The following is a 20270-nucleotide window of genomic DNA, read 5'->3' as shown; positions in this document are numbered from 1 at the left end:
ATACAGTTAGATCAGCCGATTTTGACTTGGCCATTTTAAGATCTTGGGTCTAGAGAAAAAAAAAGAAGCCATTGGCAATTAGGAGATCGGGATTCCAGGCATTTCACCTATTCAGGACCTGTTTCCTACAGTATTAATTACATGGTTGATCTAGATTCGTTGGACTCTTTGTCTCTAACATGTTATCTCAGTTGGAAAAGGCCAGGTGGCAGGAAAGGTATGGGTTCAATGCTCTTATGGGCGTTAGTCCCAAGTGCAAGGTCTCAGAGGACTTCTCCTCCCCCACCCCCGCTTTTATTTTATTTTTTTAAATCTTGTTAGGCTTAATATCTTTCCATTTAGCCCTGGAAGCCAGGATATCTGAAGTCAGGGCTTTAGACTTTTTCTTTGAAAGTGTGCCTGTGGGAAATGCTTTTCTTTATGGTGGCCCAGGCTCTAATAGATTTCTCAGTGATTGCCACAGATTTTTTTTTTTTCTCCTCACAGTTGACATCACAATCCTCCTCCCTGTCCTCTCATGTAAGGAAGTGTGTGAGGGGTGGAAATGGGAAGGGCACAGTGCAGAGGCTTAGAACTTCAGGGAAAGGGCTCTCTTTCTGTTGGCTCTACCCTTCAAACTTTTTGGAGTCCCCGAATTTCTGTTCCTTGCATCATCAATTTAAGGATCCTCTTATATTTCAAAATAAGTCAGGTCATCAGCATTGCTTCTCAGTACTATTTCTGACACAGTAGTGACAATTTTTAGTAACAGTTGGACTCTACCTTAATAGATTCATTGAGTTGATAATAAGGTAATGTAGTCTCCCAGAATTCAATCATGTGTGACTTTATAATTGTTATATAGCTAAGTACTACTTGTGCTATCATTTATTTATGTATGTTTTTATGGGCATTGAAGTCTACCACTGAGCTATATATCCCCAACCGTTTTAAACATTGAGGCATGGGGGCTGGGGTTGTGGAAAAGTGGTAGAGTGCTTGTCTAGCATGTGCAAGCCACTGGGTTTGATCCTAAGCACAACATAAAAATAAATAAAATAAAGGTATTGTGTTGAAATACAACATATATATGTTTGTGTCTATATATATATATAGACACAAACATACACACACATATATAATATATATATATAGACACAAACATACACACACATATATAAAAAATATACACACACACACACACACACACACACACATTTAAAAATATTTGAGGGAGGGTCTTGCTGAATTTCCCAGGTTGGCCTCAAACTGTAATCCTCCTGCTTTGGCCTCTTGCTGGGATTATAGGTATGCATCAGCACATCCAGCTTTGTACTATTATTTACTAATATTAAAAGAAATTGGACTCTTTTCCTTAAAAATATTTTAACAGGCAACCACATCCCTAGACAGGCAGTCTAGTCTAGTGACTGAGAACATGGACATGGAGCCAGGATGCTTGGCTTTTGAAACAGGGTCTTGCTAAATTACTGAGGCTAGCCTCAAACTTGGGATTCTCCTGTCAGGCATGCACCATAGTGCCTGGCTAGGTTTCCTGGCTTTGAATCTTGGCTACATCTGCATTAACTGAGTGACTTTATACAAGTTATTAATTTCTTTGTACTTTAGTTTCCTCATTTATAATACATTGATAAATGACAGCATCTTTCTCAGGTGCAGTGGTACACACCTGGTAATCCCAACAACTGAAGATACTGAAGCAGGAGGATCACAAGTCTGAGTCTAGCCTTGGCAATTTAGTAAGATTATGTCTCAAAATAGAAAAACATTGAGAAAGGATTGGGGATATTGCTTAGTGGTAAAGTCCTCAGTAACCCCCCCGCCCCTCCCCCCCCCCCAAAAAAGGCAGTACCTTTCATAGGGCTGTTGGGAGGATTCAAAGAGTCATTGAAAGCCTTTGGACACTGCTTGGAACATAGTTGGTGCTGGGCAGATGTTACCTATCACTGAAAGCCACACCACAGGAGGAAATTTGGAAGTAACATTTTTTGGTCATTGTTTTGATTAAATTCTGTAAATACCATTGCTTCTCACTCCCCAAAATTATAAACCCAAGGCATGCTTTCTTTTTGTTCCCAGGACTGTCAGAGGGAACTTTCCATGATCCCAGCAGTGTTCTTTATCAGCACACTGTCTGCCAGCTGCTTGTGACTTGTGGCTGCAGGACTAGGCAGCTCCAATTCAGAGTTGGTAGAAGTATGCTCACCTAAAACTTCAATTTCTCTTTCGTATAGTTGGAATTGAAAGAGTTGTAAGGGATTTCCTTTCTCTTTGTGTGAGTTAGTGTTGTTGAATGCTCAGTTTGTGTGTCATTTAGAATCTTCACATAAACATGGGCACACAAGCCATGCTTGGGAAATGCTGGTGTGAGTCCTGAGACCTGTGCTCTATTCTCAGATGAGTTATGAGGGACTCTGGGCCTCTGTTTCCTCATCTCTAAGGTGTGGTCAACATAGGTGTTCTCTAAGGTAACTCTTATTCCTGCTCAGCTGTCCTTTGGTGGGAGAATGGCTCAGCCAGTGCATCTCTGGATGCTGATGACTTGTTACTCTTCTTTCCAGTGTGTCCCAGATGCCTGTGGCTGAGGGCAAGAGTGTGCAGCAGACAGTGGAGCTTCTCACCCGAAAATTGGAGACGCTTGGGGCAGAGAAGCAAGGAACATTTTGTGTGGACTGTGAGACTTACCACACTGCCGCCTCTACCCTTGGCAGCCAAGGTTAGTGAGATGGAAGTGCCTGGTGGGTGGAAACTGGCTTCTTCTCTTTTTCAGTCGTGGGGTTTGTAATCAGGGCTTCCAGCATGTTAGGCAAGTGTTCTACACTGAACTATATCCCTAACCCTTTTTAAAATTTAATTTTATTGGGGCCGGGGCTATCACTCAGTGGCAGAGCATTTGCCTAACATGTGTGAGGCACTTTGTTTGATCCTTAGCACCACATAAAAATAAACAAAATATAGGCATTCTGTCCATCTATGACTACAAAATTTTTAAAAAATTTAATATTATTTATTTATTTTATGGTACTGAGGATTGAACTCAGGCACATTCTACCACTGAGTTAATATTCCTAGCCCTTTTTTTAAAAACATTTTTTAAGTATTTTATTTTTTTTAGTTGTAGATGGACACAATACCTTTCATTGATTGATTGATTGATTGATTGATTGGCTTTTGACCAAGGCATTTATTTTTCCCAAATAAACACCCCCAGTTTACAGAGTCCCACATTTAAATTAGAAATCCTCGTGTCTTCCATTCCCAAGGTAAGGAGAAATGGTATCAGGAGGACCAGAACATGTGAAGCTCTACTCTACTGCAGGCCAGGGGCTGGCCAGAGACGAGCCAAGAGGTGTCTGCACTGGCTTCAGAATAGCACTGTGATGAGGAAGCAGTCCCTTCTTTCCCTGGGCTCCAGTCAGTGAGAAGAGGTCCCCCACTTTGCCTCTGAGGCTGCTACCCAAGGTCCAGAGGCCTCAGCCTCTTGCCTGCAGTTTGCACCTGGGAAGACCCCCCAAAACCACCAGCTTCTCCAGTGTGGCAAGGGGAGCGTCTCTCTCTCTCTCTCTCCAGGGTTCTGCCCCCACCCCAGGCTCTGGGTGAGGGACACAGATGGGATGGGGGTGAGGTATCTCAGAAGCTGTGGGCACAGAGGACGCAGCAGGGAGCAGGGCAGGAGTAGCAGGCCACAGCACAGTGAGTGTCTGTTTCCCAGCAGGAGGAAGACATCCTGCAGGAGGGACTCAGCCTCCTACGCAGGGCCCTCAGCATCCAACACAGTGCTGACCCCTATGGTTGCTCAACGAACATTAATTTACAGGGTAAATAAAAGGAACAAAACCTCCAAACGCGGGAAAAGCAGAGGAATAAAAGCTGAGCCCCAGGGAGCCCTCTATAGACCCCCAGAGAACCAGTGTGACCAATGCCAGCTTCCTATGGGGTGGCTGGCAGAGGAGAGGGCACAGCCCAGGGCGGCACAGGGAAGACCAGGTGGGTGGGGGAATGACACGTGGTCCAGCACGTGCTGCTGCAGGCCTCTGCACACCTGTGTGTGTGGCCGAGAGCATGCCCAGTCTCAGTGGGGGCAGGAAAAGGCCAGGGCCAGAGCAAAAGGAGGCAGGAAAGAGTCCTTTGGAGAAAAATGGCAGCCGGATGGCCCATGTGGCTTTGGAGGGATAAAGATGTGGGGTGGTCTGCGTATTGTGTCCATTAGAAAAAGCAGCAGGAAGATTTGGTGTTGTGTTGCTTGAGTTCTAAGGCAGCACGATGACTTGGGAATCGTGTCCATGAGAGAAATAAGGCTGCAGAGTAGTCTGTGTACCGCATTCTTTGAAGAACAGGCAAACCTGTTAGAGCAGGGCTCATCTGTTGGGGGAAGGCTCACATGGAGGCCCCAATGCAGCCAGAGGGTGGGAGCCCCCAGGCAGGGGCAGCAGCTCCTGGTCAGGCTATTTCTTGTCCATCATCATCTTTGCTCTCAGAGTGTTTCAGAGGTCGTTGGGCTGTCTTGGATTCTTCCCCATCCCCATCTTGGTCCTCAGCTCCTGCATTCTCCTCTTCACAGCTCTGTTTGATCTTTCTCCAGCACATGAAGGCCAGGGCCACCAGCAGTGCAATGAGACAGAGAGCCCCACAGTCACCCACAGGGCCTCGGGGGAATGTCATGGGCTATCCTGTGATGGTGACAGAGCCATGTGCGTCCTGCTGCAGCACGGGGTTGGGCACCAGGCAGCTGTAGGTGCCATCAGTGCCCAGCACCACCTTCAGCACGCTGCGCACGTCGAACAAGCCTTGCTTGTTGGCCATCTGCAATGTGGTCACGTTGCCAGTCAAGGGTGCACCCTGCCCATCCTGCCAGAACACCTCGGCCTCAGGGTAGCCCTGGTGACTGTCCCCAGGTCCTTGCTGGGCTCCAGGGTCACGCTGGGTTTTGAATAGGGGGCTGCCACCTGCAGGCTGACAGCAGCGCTGCTGAAGTCCTGAATGCTCAAGAAGCAGGTGAAGCTGCTTTCAGCAGCCACATGCACACTTTGCAGCCTCAGGAACGCGTTGCCCTGTGCCAGCAGGTCTGGGAAGAGCATGGTGCGGTTGGCATAGGCACTGCCCTGGTCCTGGCCCTCAGCAAAGCTATGCACCAGGTGTTTGGTGTCCGTCAGCTGCCAGATGAGGTTGAGCTGTACCACGCTGAAGCCAGGCTCAGGTGAGAAGGACCAGTGCAGGGTGGCATCAGTGCCCACCAGGGCCACCACCGGGTCTTCAGGGACCTGGACCTCCACAGCTCCTGTGAGGCAAAAGCACAGTACCCCCAGGGCTGTGCCTACATGTACACCATGCCAGGGCTGACCGGTCTGTGCAGCATCTTCCTGTGATGCTGCGGAGACGCGGTGGAGCGCAGCCGAGTTGCCGCAGTGGCTGCGAGGCCCAGCCCTAATCTCCTTTATTTATTTTTATGTGGTGCTGAGGATTAAACCAGCACCTCACATGTGCTAGGCTAGTGCTCCACTGCTGAACTCAATCCCAGCCCCTCCAGCCCTTTATATTTCTTATTTAGAGACAGGGTCTCACCAAGTTGCCAAGTCTGGCCCAGAATTTGCTATCTCCTGCTTCAACTGTCCCTGAATTTCTATGATTACCAGCATGCCTCACCATGCTGGGCTCTAAGGGTGATATTCCTTTTATATATATATATATATATATATATATATATATATATATTTATTCATTTCTAGATGGACACAATGCCTTTATTTTATTTATTTTTATGGATTGCCGAGGATTGAACCTATTGCCTCACACATGCTATGCAAATGCTCTACCACTGAGCCACAACCTCAGGCCCCCAGGGTGGTATTCTTGAACATGTGGGAGAATGTGTTTCTGAATTCATTAATTCTTTGTTTTTTTTGTGGTGCTGGGGATTGATTCCAGGGCCTTATGCATGCAAGGCAAGCACTCTACCAACTGAACTATATTCCCAGCCCTAAATTCATTAATTCTTGATCCTTTATCTCTTAGACTGGGACTGTTTTGATTTTTCTGTAGACTGAACTTTTTTAAAGCTTCGTGAAGTAAAATTAACATACACACAATTGAACACATTTAATGTGTGTATCTTAATGAATTTGGACACATACATACACCTGCACCAGAACCAACATATTAAATATATCTATCGCTTCCAAAAATTTCCATGTGACTTTTTTTTTTTTTTGTGTGTGTGTGTGTGTGTGTGAGTGAGTGTTTTATCTGAACTCTTAATACAGTGCTTCTCAGAGGATTGGTTGTTAAGGAACCACATCAAGTAACAAATAATTTTCTTATACATTTCTTGTTAAATAAAGGTGCACATGCTTATTAGTTGACTGGTATTTCGGACCTCATAATCTACATTTTTTTTTCATCAGAAATTTATTAGTTGCTCAAAACATTACATTGATGTTGTTTTTTTTTCATCAGAAATTTATTAGTTGCTCAAAACATTACATTGATCTTGCATAATCTACATTTTAACAAGCTTCTCATTTGGGAGATTGGATGGATCTTGGATCATCTGATCCTTATGCAATCAGAAGTCTGAGAGATTTTGTTTTAGACTCAGAAGTCTTTGTATATTATTTATTTAGAGCTTTAGAGTTTGTACAGCCTTCTGTATAATCAGTGACCTTGACTACCTCTATACCATAACCTTGACCAGTGAATCAATTTTTGTATTTTTAGCGTATAAGGTGGTGAGATGGAGTGTGGATGGTGTGGTGATGGTAGGGAAGGAACATGATCTTTGAATATGAGTTAACCTTGACCCCGGACAGTTTCATCATACAGAGGTTATGATCATGGAGCCACAAGTCACAATTCTTAAGTCTTGGCTCTTTCACAAACTAACAGTTCAACTCTAGGTAAGTTCCACAATCTATCTGGAACTTTTTGTAGGACCCTTCTACTTACCTTTGGTCAGTGAAAGGCACTGGGGAAGACCAGAGGATGGGAGAAAGGGAAAATACAACATTCTCTATGCTTGGGCAATGTCTTTAACTTTGGTGGCATCTCCTCCTTGATTCTGGCTCCTGCTAGGCAGATCTCATTCCTGGCTCTGATAAAAGCACATTTCTTTCTCCTTCCAGCCCTAGGGGAAGTAGGGGGTCCTATTTCATCTGTGGGTTGCTTCATCCTCCTGTTTGGTTTTTCCAGTCTTCCATCTGCTTATTTGTTCCCTGTATAAGCTCCCTATACTGATACTATCTGGCATGGACTGTGTTTTTAGATTTTCCTAAATCCAGTTCCTTCATGTAGAAAATGAACATAAGTAGTATTTATCTCCTGGTGTTGTGCTAATTAATTACATAAGTTATTACACGTTAGAACTGAGGTTCTCGTGTAATATTTAATAAATGGTAGCTCAGAGCTGTACTTACTGAGTTACATCTTTGATAAAATTACAGTGCTATCATTTGTTTTGCTTTCACCATAAAGAACCAAAGAATCCAGGGATAATGACAATGAATGCATTTGGAAAAGAAAACATTTGTATATGGATAGAAGATGGCATATTACCTCTAGGGAAACTACCCTATAGGGAAACTATCTCTTGATCAGACCCTTGCTTTTAATGTACAATGTAGTTGGGGAGACAGAACACAGTGGTGGCAAGCAGTGGGGATAGAATGAAGAGCAATAAACTTGGAGTTCCAGTTCTGTTGCTTTTTGCCTCTGTACCTTGAGATCTGTGATTATCACATTGGCCAGCATTAGCCTCATCTGGGGAGTTTGTTAACTTGCAGATTGGTGAGTCTCATCCCAGGATTTCTGATTAGAAGGCAAGGGTGACAAGAATCTGCATTTCTAACAAGTTCCTAGGTAACTCTGCTGCTATTGCTGCTGCTGATCTGACACCTTAATTGCATTTTCTTTATCTATAAAAGGGGGAATGGATAATGCTGGTTCAGCTTGCTTTACATGGTTGTGCAGATATAAAAAGACTTTGTTGTGATTTAAAAAAAAATAGTGTTGTCTGTAGTAACCACATGTTTCTTCCTCATTTAAAAAAGTCATGAATCCAGCTAGGCCTGGTGACATATGCCTGTATCCCCAGTGACTTTGGAGTCTGAGCAGGAGAATCACAAGTTTAGGCCAGCCTTAGCAACTTAGGGAGGCTATAAGCATCTTAGGGAAACTGATAAAAAATAAAAAGGACTGAGGTGTGGCTCATGGTAAAGGGCCCCTGCATTCAATCCCCAATACCTAAATAAATAAGTAAAGTCATGAACTGGGCTCAGTGGTGCATACCTGTAGCTCCAGCTATTTGAGAAATCAAGGTGTGAGGATCATTTGAACCTAAGAGTTCAGATGCATCCCAGGCAATATAGTGAGTCCCTGTCTCAAAAAAAATTATCCAAGTTTTATAAATTTATAAAATTTATACATACATACATACATACATACATACCACGGATGGAACCCAGAGGCACTTAACCACTGAGCCACATCCCCAGCCCTTTTTATTTGGAGATAGGGTCTTGCTAAATTGCTTAGGGCCTCGCTAGGTTGCTGGCATTGAATTTGTGATCCTCCTGCCTCAGCCCTCTTGAGCTGCTGGGATTATAGGTATGCACCGCTGCGCCCAGCCTCCTTAGATGCTTTAAAAATATTTCTAAGACAGTAACAATTTAGTATGAATTAAATGTGTAATTACAATGAGTTCATGAGAAGAGAATAAGAAGAGCAGCTTTGGATGGCTTTTCTGTAGAGGGTATGTTTTTGCTGTGCTGGGGATGGAATCCAAGGGCCTTCTGCAGGGGTGGCCAGCACTCTGCCACTGAGTGCCATCTCCAGCTGCCATCTCCAGCTGCCTAGTTAAGATGTTTTGAATGGTTTTAAAACTGTGTGAATTGGCAGCTAGTGGGCAGGAGTAATATGGGGTGGAGGTTCTCTGCAGAGCCTGCTGTGCTCAGGAGGTGGCAGTAGAGTGGAGGCCTATGTAGTACAGGGAAGTCACACTGGCCCCTGTTCTCCTTGGCCTGCCTGCCATCTTCTCCCTTTCCATTGCTGCACTCTAATCCTTGTCTAGCATGTCCTCTTCATGCTCTTTGGGGCAGAATCTCATGCTTTTTTCATTTAAAACACTTTAAATCCTTCTTTAAAGTGTGTGTGTGTGTGTGTGTGTGTGTGTGTGTGTGTGTGTTGGGGGGCTCTTTCCCACTTTGATCTCTTCCTAAAGTTATTCCTCCCTTCCAAAAGCCAGATTATCACTTTTGTTTTATTTTGTTGTCTTCGATCTTCTTTTTAAAAATTTCTACCTGTCTTCCTTGTGAGATTGTCAGCTTCTTGAAAGTCAGGGGCTAAGTCCTCTACTCAGTGTGTCCATTAACTCTTATGGTGTATTAAAGAGGAATCTTGCCTTCCCCTTTTTGCCTTCCTCCATTTTCTACTTAACCAAATAAATGTAGTTTTCCCTCCTTGCAACAAACCTAAAAAATTCATTTAAAAAGAAAACTTGCCGGTTGTAGTGGCTCACGCTTGTAGTACTAGCGGCTAAGGAGGCTGAGGTGGAAGAAGGATCACGAGTTCAAAGCCAGCCTCAGCAAAAGCGAGGCACTAAGCAACTCAGTGAGACCCTGTTTCTAAAATAAAATACAAAATAGGGCTAGGAATATGGCTCAGTGGTTGAGTGTCCCTGAGTTCAATCCCCAGGACCAAAAAAAAAAAAAAGAGAGACAGAAAACTCATTTCTCAGAGACTAGAAGGGATGAGCTAGGGTTTTAAACTAGATCTTCTGAGCCCAGACCCTGAATTCTCTATGCTATAATGGGATGCTTGCTTCCTAAGTTAGCTAGACTTCTTAAAATTCTCTAAGGGCTCACCCTTGCCTTCAGGATGAAGTCCCAGGTTCTTGAGGCATGGCAGGCTTGTCTCTGGGCTACCTTTCCAGCCTTGTACTCACTTCTTTTTCCTGCTTCTTTGGACCTATTTTCTTGATGTCAAAGGGGGAAAAAGTCAAGGTAGTTAAGGGACAGAAGAAATGAGTAGTTGCTTCATTTGACATTCCTGAATGTTATTTATTTTGCTTATTATATAGTATAATCATAATATACAAAAGATTGTGTGAAGTTTCTGCTGAATCAGTCACCATAATTAAGCATCCATCTGTGAGCTCACCATGCACCTTAACATTTAAACTATTAACACTCCCAGAGCTCCCTTTGTGTCCCTCACTCTCTTCTGTAGAAAGGGGTGGGCTGTAGCCCATGGTGCCTGGCCTTTTGTTCCTCTGCTTCCCTCTATGGAAAAATCTGTCAGGGAACTCCCTTCCCCTCTCAGACTGCCAGAGTAGCGCCAGATTGCTGTCTGGCCTTTTCCCATGTACCTGACCATGCTGGGGTGTGCCAGTGCAAGTCCTGATGATGAGTAGGATGTCTGTCCCTTACAGGTCAGGCCGGGAAGCTGATGTATGTGATGCACAACTCCGAGTATCCACTGAGCTGTTTTGCCCTCTTTGAGAATGGCCCTTGCCTTATTGCTGACACCAACTTTGATGTGCTCATGGTGAAGCTCAAGGGTTTTTTCCAGAGTGCCAAGGCCAGCAAGATTGAGACCCGGGGCACCCGTTACCAGTACTGTGACTTCCTGGTGAAGGTGGGCACGGTCACAATGGGGCCCAGTGCCCGGGGCATCTCTGTGGAGGTAAGACCTTGGGGAACTAGAAGCAGGAGGTACTGGGGGTGCTGCTTAGCAAAAGGCTCTCAAAGTAACCCAGCCTTGCTCAATTCGAACAGGCTCCAGTGCCTGCTGCAGTCCTGGGGATTGAACCAGTGGTGCTCTACTATTGAGTTTTTTTAATTTTTTGAGACAAGGTCTCATTAAATTGCCTAGGCTGGCCTTAGACTTGGTATCCTCCTGCTTCTACTTCCTTTGTCACTGGGATCATAGGCACGGGGTACCTGGCCTCTTATCCTTTCTTCAATCATTCATTTAATTGCTAGCCCAGAGAGGAAGTGAAAAGCAGCTTTACAGCAAATAGTAAACTTAGACAGGCTGACTTTTTTAAAAATTCAGGTGTAGGATGCCGCAGTCTGGCTGGGCAAAAATCAGGGGCCATTCAAGCAGGAACAAACTTTATTTCCAAAACTCCCGCGAATGCCTCGCCTGTGGCCTTCTCCCAGGACACACCACACCAACAGGAAATCCTCCCTCCTACCACACTTCCCCAACCATTGGGAACTCTCCCAGAGTCCCTGGGAGAGCTCCAAAATAGCAGGCAGAGGCGGACAGCAGGTGTCTAATATACAATTGAATGCACATCTTAACATAATCATTATCATCTCAATGGCTAGCTGGCATCACCTTTCAACCCAAAATGGCATGCATCATTCCTACTGGGGTATGGCCCTCAGCAGTAGGATTTGTTCAAGTGTGAAGAACTAAAACAGAACTCTGTTTAGCAGGACCTGATAGCAGGTTGCCATGGACAGGCTGACTTTCTAGAGAAGGAAAGGAATGGTTGAGGGAGGCAGGTAAGCTTTTTTTTAAAACCTTTTTTAAAAAATATTTTTTTAGTTGTAATTGGACACAATACATTTGTTTTATTTATTTTTATGTGGTGCTGAGGGTTGAACCCAGCGCCTCGCATGTGCTAGGTGAGCACTCTACCGCCGAGCCACAACCTGGCCCTGGTAATTGAGTTTTGATGTGGAGAGAGCAACACCTCTCCCATGAAGGACTGGGACAGACCAGTGTAACATTCAGAACAACTTTTGGGATGTGGGCCTCAATCACATGCGTACACACACCTCTCCTTAGTATGCTTTGAGAAAAGACTCCAAAGTCTTGAAGTACCTTTCCTTTTGGCATACTGTTTTTTTTTTTTTTTTTAATATATTTATTCTTAAGTTTTGGGTGGACACAATATCTTTCTTTTACATTTATGTGGTGCTGAGGATCGAACCCTGTGCCTCGTGTATGCTAGGCAATCACTCTACCACTGAGCCACAATTCTAGCCCCCTGTCTGTTTTGTATCATGGTAGAAAAAGGTACATTTGTGAGATGACTTCTTCTAATTCTTTTTTTAAAGTTATACAATTGATCTTTATTTTGTTTATTTATTTACTTTTTATGTGGTGCTGAGGATCAAACTCGGTGTGTCACATGTGCGAGGCAAGCGCTCTGCCACCGAGCCACAACCCTAGCCCCATGATTTCATTTTTGAGCCAAAATATTAGAAATGGCAAAGAGAAAGTGTGGCGATAGCTGGCTCTGGGAACAGTGAAAGTCCACAACTTACCGTGTGTCCAGTGCTGTGTGAGATTTTAAAAAAACAAGCTTACTGGGCCTGTCTCTCAAAACTATCATTTTAAGAGAGCAAGGCTAAATATACAAGCTGTTTTTGAAAATAGACTAAGAAATGCCATCTAAAAGGCACCATGTACTTTGGGAACTCAAGCTAGTGAGAGCCCTGCCTACTGTGGTCATGATGCTGCCTGGAGGAGCAGCTTGTAAGTAGGGACTGAATATGTCCAGATCTGGGGTCAGGTGAGTCTAGGCATCATCCCAGGTGCAGAAAAAGCCCCTGGAGTGGTAGTTTCTGCTTAGGAACTTCTAGGGCCAAGATTTCTCCACCCTGCTCAGTTTGTGACAGACTTTGACTTGCTGAGACGCACGAGACTGGTTATCCTCCACATTTCTAGCTTCACAGCACATGTACATCCACCTGTTTCCTTACTTCTTTCTCCTTACAGTTGCCAGTGATTTTCCCCTCCCATCTCTCCAGTGAACATTAGGAGAGAGAATGAGAAAACCTGAGGTGTTTATTAGCCTTTGGCCCCTCTACGTTGGCTGGGAAAGTCTTTCTCAGTAGAGCTGGGCCTGGGTTACCTTGGGAGCCATGTTTGCTATCGAGGAGACTCATGTGTTGACTGCCTTTTACTTACCTCTCATCCACTTCCTGTCCCCCCACATTTTTTTTCTATGTTGACTCAGAATTTTCCTGAGATCTCCTTGAATCATCACTTAACATAGCAGGGACTTCACAAACCTGAGATAATTAAAAGATTCCCTGCTTGTGGGCAGGGCTGTGGGTTCTCACAACTCCAGAATGAGAACGTGAGAAACTCATAATGGGAATGCTGCTAAGTGCCTAGAAGCCCTTGTTTGGGGTGAGTGGACAGTACTGTGCTAGAAGTTGTGTTCTTGGCTTAGGGTTGGTGAAGATGGTAGGAGGGAACAGGAGGCATGAGGGAAGCAGACCTTGTCCTTGCCCCCACTCATCCTCACTCTGCTCTTTTCATCCCAGGTGGAATATGGCCCCTGTGTGGTGGCTAGTGACTGCTGGAACCTGCTCCTCGAGTTCCTCCAGAGCTTTCTAGGCAGCCACACGCCAGGGGCTCCTGCAGTGTTTGGAAACAGACATGATGTGGTCTATGGCCCCGCAGATACCATGGTCCAGTACATGGAACTCTTCAACAAGATTCGCAAGCAGCAGCAGGTGCCGGTGGCAGGAATTCGTTAGTGACTGGCTATTGCTGGCTGAGTTGTCACCATGTGTACTGCACAGCAGGAGCAAGGGCTGTATTCTCAGGGATCTGGACCCTAGAAACCCAGGGCAGACATGGAAGCTTCTTTCCCTCTGGTTCCCAGCTGTGGCTTTTGTCTGGGGCTCTGGACTCCCCTCCCTTGACCCCCATATGCAGCCCTCAACTGCTGTCTTATCCAACGCCTTGCTGGATTTGTTCTGTCCTCAAGAATGGTAATTATGAAGAATGGAGAAGTTTGGACCTTTCCTGCTATAGGGGAAAAGGTAGGACAGGGTGCCCCTGCCTAGTGTTGGAGGGAAAAACAATGTGTACCTTCAGTTGTTGAGGATTTGACCTGGGCCCAAGTGGCTATGTTGTGCTTCATGTTGGGCTGTGCTGTCCTGAAACCCCCTCCCCTCTGCTCTAGTGGAGGGACAGCACAGCTGGTAGGATGGCTCTCATTTTTTGACCTGTTCATGGAAGTGACTTGTGACATGGCTTTCCTAGGGCATTGCCTGGGTTCTTTGAACTCTCCTCTTACATCTTTCCCTGCCGTTGTGGATTACATGATGCAACAGAATTCACTACTGTGCAGAACCAGAAGGATGGGTTCTTACGAGATAGAAGCCTATTTTTCTATTATCTAATACTTTCAGAGATAATCAGGTGGTTGGGCAGATCTAACTCTACAAAGTCACCAGGAACTCTTGTTTCCTTATGTCTTATTTTTCAGCCACCCCCAGAATATTATCCTTAAGCAAACTCACTGGCCCCATGTCCACTGGAAGGATGGGGAAGGATGAAGAGAAAAGCAGTTTCTTTTTCAAAGGTTATGGTCTGGAATTGCTCAGATCACTGTGGCTACACTTTGCTAAAAGGGCTGCTAGGATATAGAGCCTTTTATCTGGGCAGTCATGGCCCAGTTACAGCTCAGAGGGTTCTTTGACTAAAAGGTGAAGGGGATAGGGATGATGGGGCCCGTTTAGTGGTTTCTGCTACGTGAAGCTCAATGAACACGTCAGGAATGCTCTTGGCAGCTATTTCTTGATTATTACGCCCTGTAACAAAGGCATCTGCCTTATGAGTTGGATTGGAATAATGACTGATCCCATAGCCTCTCAGGGTTTATTGGAAGTTAGCTGTGCACCTCTCTAGCACTCAGAGGTTAGTATTGACCATGATATTTGCAGCATGCTTCACGGTTCCCTGAAGTCTTTGTCCTTGCCTCATTTCAGCCCCAAGCTGCTTATTTGACTTAAACTGCTTGCCTACCCGACTCCTGCTAGAGAAATATTCAGCCAGGCTGGGCATGCTGACACACCAGTATCTCGGCAGCTTGAGAGGCTGAGGCAGGAAGATTGCAAGTTTGAGGCTAGCCTGGGTGATTTAGTGAAACTCTGTCTTAAAAAATAAAAAAGGACTGGGATAGTAGCTTAGTGATAAAGTACCTCTGGGTTTGATTTCTAGTATCATAGGAAAAAAAAAAAAAAAAGCTCAACCAGGCTACTTTGTGATACATACATGGATCTGGTCTTAGAAAAACTGTTAATATATGCAGTATAGGTTGTTACAAGGATACTGTCCCTCCCTGAAGGCACTAAAGAAAAACTTTTTCTATGGTACATTTCCACAATAGGAGTCAGGTTACCAGTCCTGTTTCCCTGTAGTTTTGACTGAAAGGAAGCTCAATTCAGCTTTCTAGCTATAGGATCGTCATTTGTATTTTTTGTATTCACTTCCTGTTTTTGTTGTTGTCCCCATTTATTTTTTTTTTTTTTGCTTTTAAAATTTTAAGGTATGTTTTAGGTATAATTTACATGCAATAAAATGTATAGATTTTATGTTTTTGGCTTTCTGGTTTATATTTGCTTTTGTCTGGATCTGGGTTACCTTGGGAGCCATGTTTGCTATTGAGAAGACTCATGTGTTGACTGCCTTCTACTTACCTCTCATCCACTTCCTGTCCCCCCAGGCTCAGCTCTACTGAGAAAGACTTTCCCAGCCAACGTAGAGGGGCCAAAGGCTAATAAACACCTCAGGTTTTCTCATTCTCTCTCCTAATGTTCACTGGAGAGATGGGAGGGGAAAATCACTGGCAACTGTAAGGAGAAAGAAGTAAGGAAACAGGTGGATGTACATGTGCTGTGAAGCTAGAAATGTAGCTGCCTCAACTCTCATATGAAATGAGACAATGTACAGGCAGGATTTTGAATGCATGTGTTCCTGAGAATACAGAAGTTGAGTGTGAGAAATGTGGACCCTATACATGCTGTATAAGAAGGGGCTTGGTTCCCTGAAGCTAAAAAATAGAATAAAATCCCTTCTTATACTTACACTGCCTAGTCTTGGCTTTTACAGATCTAACATTCTACTGTTGTGTTTTTTCCCCTTGTTGTTGAGCACACACTTGACCAGCTTTAAGTCCTGTGAATACCAGATCAAGCTTTAAGAACTGCCACTGGACACTTGTGTCCATCTTTTGTCTTTTGTATCAGTGAAAGGAAATTCACCACTAAAATAAGCAGGTAATGCAATATAGTTCTTAAATATCATAACAAATATGACTCCACGAACAAAGTCATCAATACTGAATTTGTGAGTTGTAGGAAGGGCCCAGATGTCAATCTATATTTGCAAATCTGGATGGGGCTTTTAGATTAATTTAGAATGTACTTGCCAGTGTTCAATTTTTGAAAGGTTAGGTTGGATGAAAGTTTGAGACTATTTTGATAAATTTTATGGAGGAAAACGCATAATTATCCCCACTTTATAAATGAAAGTAAAGGGAGATGCCATATTTGGGAGTTCAAATCTGATGTCTTCCTTCTACACTAGATTATCTTCGCACCCCTCTTTCCTCTGCTTTACTTTAACCATTTCCTGAGTATGACCCCTAAAAGAACTAGGAAACTTACAGTCTTGTCAACATGTCACCTTTGTGAGTGCTTCTGCCAGAGCTGCATGGAAATCTGCCATCTTTGACTGTCAGAGCTGAGCAGGGCAGCTTTTCAGCTCAACTTGTTTGTTCTCCCTTACCTTAGTGTGGGGAGGCTGTGGCTCCCCAAGAGGCCATGCAGAGACATGAAGGTGGCGTCAGGATCAAACTTCAGGTTCAGGACTCCTGGCTTCCAGCATGTGCCAAAGTGTGCCATCTGTGCCTCTTGGGATGCTAGGTGATTTTAGGTGGAATGTGGGAAATATTTTATACTAGGACTTATGTCTTATTCTAATGTATATGAAGAGAAAATTATAACTACCACTTTATTTTTTAGGATTTGGGTAAGTGTTTTTAAAGGGATCTCTCGTCTGTGGTGGTGCACGCCTGTAATCCCAGATACTTGGGTGGCCAAGGCAGGAAGATCCCAACTTTGAGGCCAGCTCTGGCAAGTTAGTGAGGCTATCTGAAAATAAATTTTTAAAGTTTTTAAAGAAGTCTGGGGCTATAGCTTAGTGGTACAGCACGTGCTTAGTATGCCTGACATCCTATGCTCAATTGCCAACACTACAAAAAACAAATGAATAAATAAATGATCTATTAAGTTATAGTACAGATGATACACGGCAGTGGCAAAATCTAGAGTGGCAGAGGCACATGCTGGGAAGGAAGCCTCTTATTTATTCTGACTCTGTCTAGTTTGTTTCCTCCATCCATTGATGGTTCCTACTCTGGCTGTTGCTTTCTTGTTCTCTCATCCTGCTGATTCTCTACTCCTGTCCCCACACTGCCTCCTGCTGGCTTTCCTCTGATATTTGAGTGCCAAGCAATCACATCTCCCTTCTCCTCATGACCATTTATTGGAGTTTCTTTTCTGCTGACAGAATTACCTAGAGGCTGACCACTCCTCCTTGGCACCAGATCTACCTTGATCCAGTGTCCTGAGGCTTCTGGGGAGGCAGTTAGTGAAGTTTTGTTCTTTAAATCCCGGAGAGCAGGAAAGTAGTTAAAAAGTCCCCTCAAGCAAGTGTTTCAGGTGTCAAAAGTTGAGACTCTTATTAAAATACAAGTACAGTATGTAATAGGCCATGGGGCCGGACATTTCAAGATCAGTCATAGTAGATGTTGAACCAGGCAGGTGGTCGTTTGGTCTCTCTCCCTCTAAGCCCATACCTCTAACACCCACCAATGCTTTTTCCTTGCCAAAACCCCCCTCTCCATATCTGTGGAGGCTGGGTCTGGGGGCTATAGTCCCCAGTCACTGTTGCATGAATGGCTGAGACCTGTTGTATTACAAATTGAGGCCTCTCCTGAGGGTTTGATATCTTTGGCCTGTGTGCCCTCACTTTTGGGGTTGGGCTCTCCCCCAGGTGAGTTTCTGCCATTGTGTAGAGCACTCCCAAGTCGCTTGTTACAATGCTCAAATCTTCCTTACACCAAGCCTCCCAGAAGTCAGGCTACCTGGGGTTGGCCTTGTCTAGGGAAATCCTTTCCCTGTGTATTTAATTCTTTTCTCTTTTATTCTGAGACAGAACAAAACATATTTGTCTTTTCCCTCCCAGGTGGTGGAGAATAGATTATGTTTACTGAGGTCATTTATTAGTTCTTGTTGGAATACGAGAGGACTGTGACACTAAAGCTGGGGTTCTTTTTTGTTTGTGTTGTGGATCAAACCCAGGGCCTTGTGTATGCTAAGCACATTTTTTTTTTTTTTTTGCCTTCCCCCTTTTTTTTTTGCTAAGCACATTTTTTTAAGACAGGATCTCACTATGTTGCCCAGGCTGGCCTTGATCCCTGAGGCTCAAGCCATCCTCTGGCCTCAATCTCTAGCCAGTCTAAGACTACAGGCTGGTGCCACTGTACCTGGCTAAACAGGTTCTTAAGGAAACTGCAGGTTTTCAGCTCTGTGGATGTCAGACATAGAATCATGTGTATCTTCAGTTTTGGGAAATTGTCTTCTCAATGCTGCTGCTGATGTTTGTGTTTGGTTGGGATGTTTAAGGTGGGAGATTATGGGGTCATTGCTGGGTATAATTTGCCCTTAACACAAACAGTGCTTTTGTAATACAGAATGAATGTCCAGAGAAAGTATTTGTTGTAGGTGTATTTTTTGTAATTAGATCAAGCAGTTGTTTAGACTGTCTCTGGAATATGGACATTTTTTTTGTTGTTGTTCTGGGATTGAAACCAGGAGTGCTTTACCACTGAGCTCATCCCCAGTCTCTTTTTATTTTAAGACAGGTCTCACTAAGTTGTTGAGTTTTTCACTAAATTGATGAGGCTGGCCTCAAATTTATGATCCTCCTTCTTCAGCCTCCTGAGTCACTGGCCTTACAGGTGTGCACCACTGGCTTGGAAATATGTTTTTAATAGTTATTCATAGTGATGAGGTCTTAATTGTTCTATATCCTGCAGGAAAACAGGCTGGGCTTAAAAAAAATGCAGATAAAAATAACTATATTTTCAGTGCTCAAGCTTAGTTCTGCCTGTCTTTTCAGTGCCATGTGTATTATGATTATGTTGTTAACAGTTGTGTCTTTAAAGAAAGAGTAGCATTCATGATTCTGATTCCTCATTAACTCTGAAGCTCCATTAAAACTTTTTGTCAGGTATCCCAAATAGTGCTTTCAGATTTGAATTAAAGTAGCTTCTTTCTATTATATCTGCCATCTAATTTATGATTCTCAAACTTATCAGTCTCAGGTTTCTTTTTTTTTTTTTTTTTTTTTTTTAAAGAGAGAGGAGAGAGAGAGAGGGGGAGAGAGAGAGAGAGAGAGAGAGAATTTTTTTTAAATATTTATTTTTAGTTCTCGGCGGACACAACATCTTTGTTGGTATGTGGTGCTGAGGATCGAACCCGGGCCGCACGCACGCCAGGCGAGCGCGCTACCGCTTGAGCCACATCCCCAGCCCAGTCTCAGGTTTCTTAATGTTCTTAAAAGGTGTTGTTTATGTAGGTTATATCTATTGATGTTTACCTTATTAAAAACATATAAAAAATTAAAATGTTTATCATTTAAAGGTATCAACAAATCCATCTCGTTAATATATTTTTAATGAAACTTTACTATTTGTCTAAACTTTAATGAGGAGTTTATTATTCTATATTTTTGAAAATCTATTGTGAATGTGTGGCATGATAGAAGATAGGTGGATTCTCTTATCTGTTTTGGTTGAAGAATATGAAGAAAATGACCTCACACAAATGTATATTTGAGAAAAGGGAGGTATAAATTAATAATTTTTTTCAGAAATTCTTTGATACTACATCTGCTAAAGCGTAGTTGCAATGTAAAATCAAGCTTTTCCTTCTCTATTAATATTCATTGGTTAAATTTACACTTTGAATGGATTTTTTACTTATGTGTGATTTCTTAGCATCATATGTAGGTCATTTGGGGAAAACTGCAGATCTAAATGTTGACACATTTCTTTAAGCAATGTCAAAAATCACAATCATTAACATCACTACCTGTCTTATTAGGAAAGTCTTGGGAAGCTATCAAACTTATGGTTGCAGATTTGAGTTTTAAAAAATCCTAAATTTGGGGCTGGGGTTGTAGCTCAGTGGTAGAGTGCTTGCCTGGTACATGTGAGGCACTGGGCTTGATCCTCAGCATTACGTATAAATAAAATAAAGATATTATGTCCATCTACAACTAAAACATATATATTAAAAATTCCTAAATTTTGCTTGAAATCTTGAGTTTTATTATTGCAGACGCTGTTATTAGTCTTAGCTTTATCTAGAAGAAAATGTCTGTCAAATACCCAGTGAATAACTAAATAGTTAAATGAATAGTTTAATCTGTAAGCCCTTTTTTTTTTTCCCCTC

General features: G+C 43.4%; 2 protein-coding genes and 1 pseudogene across 6 annotated transcripts in view; 2 read left to right on the top strand and 1 right to left on the bottom strand.

The window, feature by feature from the left end:
* Nucleotides 1-15833, top strand: part of MED20 (mediator complex subunit 20) — a 115245-nt gene extending 99412 nt beyond the window's left edge. For 2 of the 4 annotated variants that reach the window (XM_081295505.1, XM_081295504.1), the window contains exons 2-4: nt 2562-2716; nt 10421-10674; nt 13281-15454. In XM_081295505.1, coding sequence (XP_081151631.1) covers nt 2572-2716; nt 10421-10674; nt 13281-13496 — 615 coding nt within the window. In that variant the 5' untranslated portion in view covers nt 2562-2571 and the 3' untranslated portion in view covers nt 13497-15454. The other 2 variants (XR_014022156.1, XM_081295503.1) reach the window with 2 other exon arrangements.
* On the bottom strand, nt 2979-10240 carry LOC308650398 (CD276 antigen-like; annotated as a pseudogene). Its single transcript has 3 exons — nt 10150-10240; nt 9855-9964; nt 2979-5432 (listed from the first exon to the last, which is right to left on the bottom strand). The product of its transcript is annotated as a CD276 antigen-like (transcript).
* Nucleotides 13649-20270, top strand: part of USP49 (ubiquitin specific peptidase 49) — a 103191-nt gene continuing 96569 nt past the window's right edge. Inside the window, exon 1 of the mRNA XM_081295486.1 lies at nt 13649-13784. The gene's annotated coding sequence lies outside the window, so the exon portion shown is untranslated. The remainder of the gene's footprint in view (nt 13785-20270) is intronic.

Source organism: Spermophilus citellus (genome assembly GCF_964194105.1).
Source record: "Spermophilus citellus genome assembly, chromosome: 5".
NCBI lineage: Eukaryota > Metazoa > Chordata > Mammalia > Rodentia > Sciuridae > Spermophilus > Spermophilus citellus.
The sequence above is the reverse complement of the archived record's forward strand: the minus strand, read 5'-3'. Positions and strand labels throughout refer to the sequence as shown.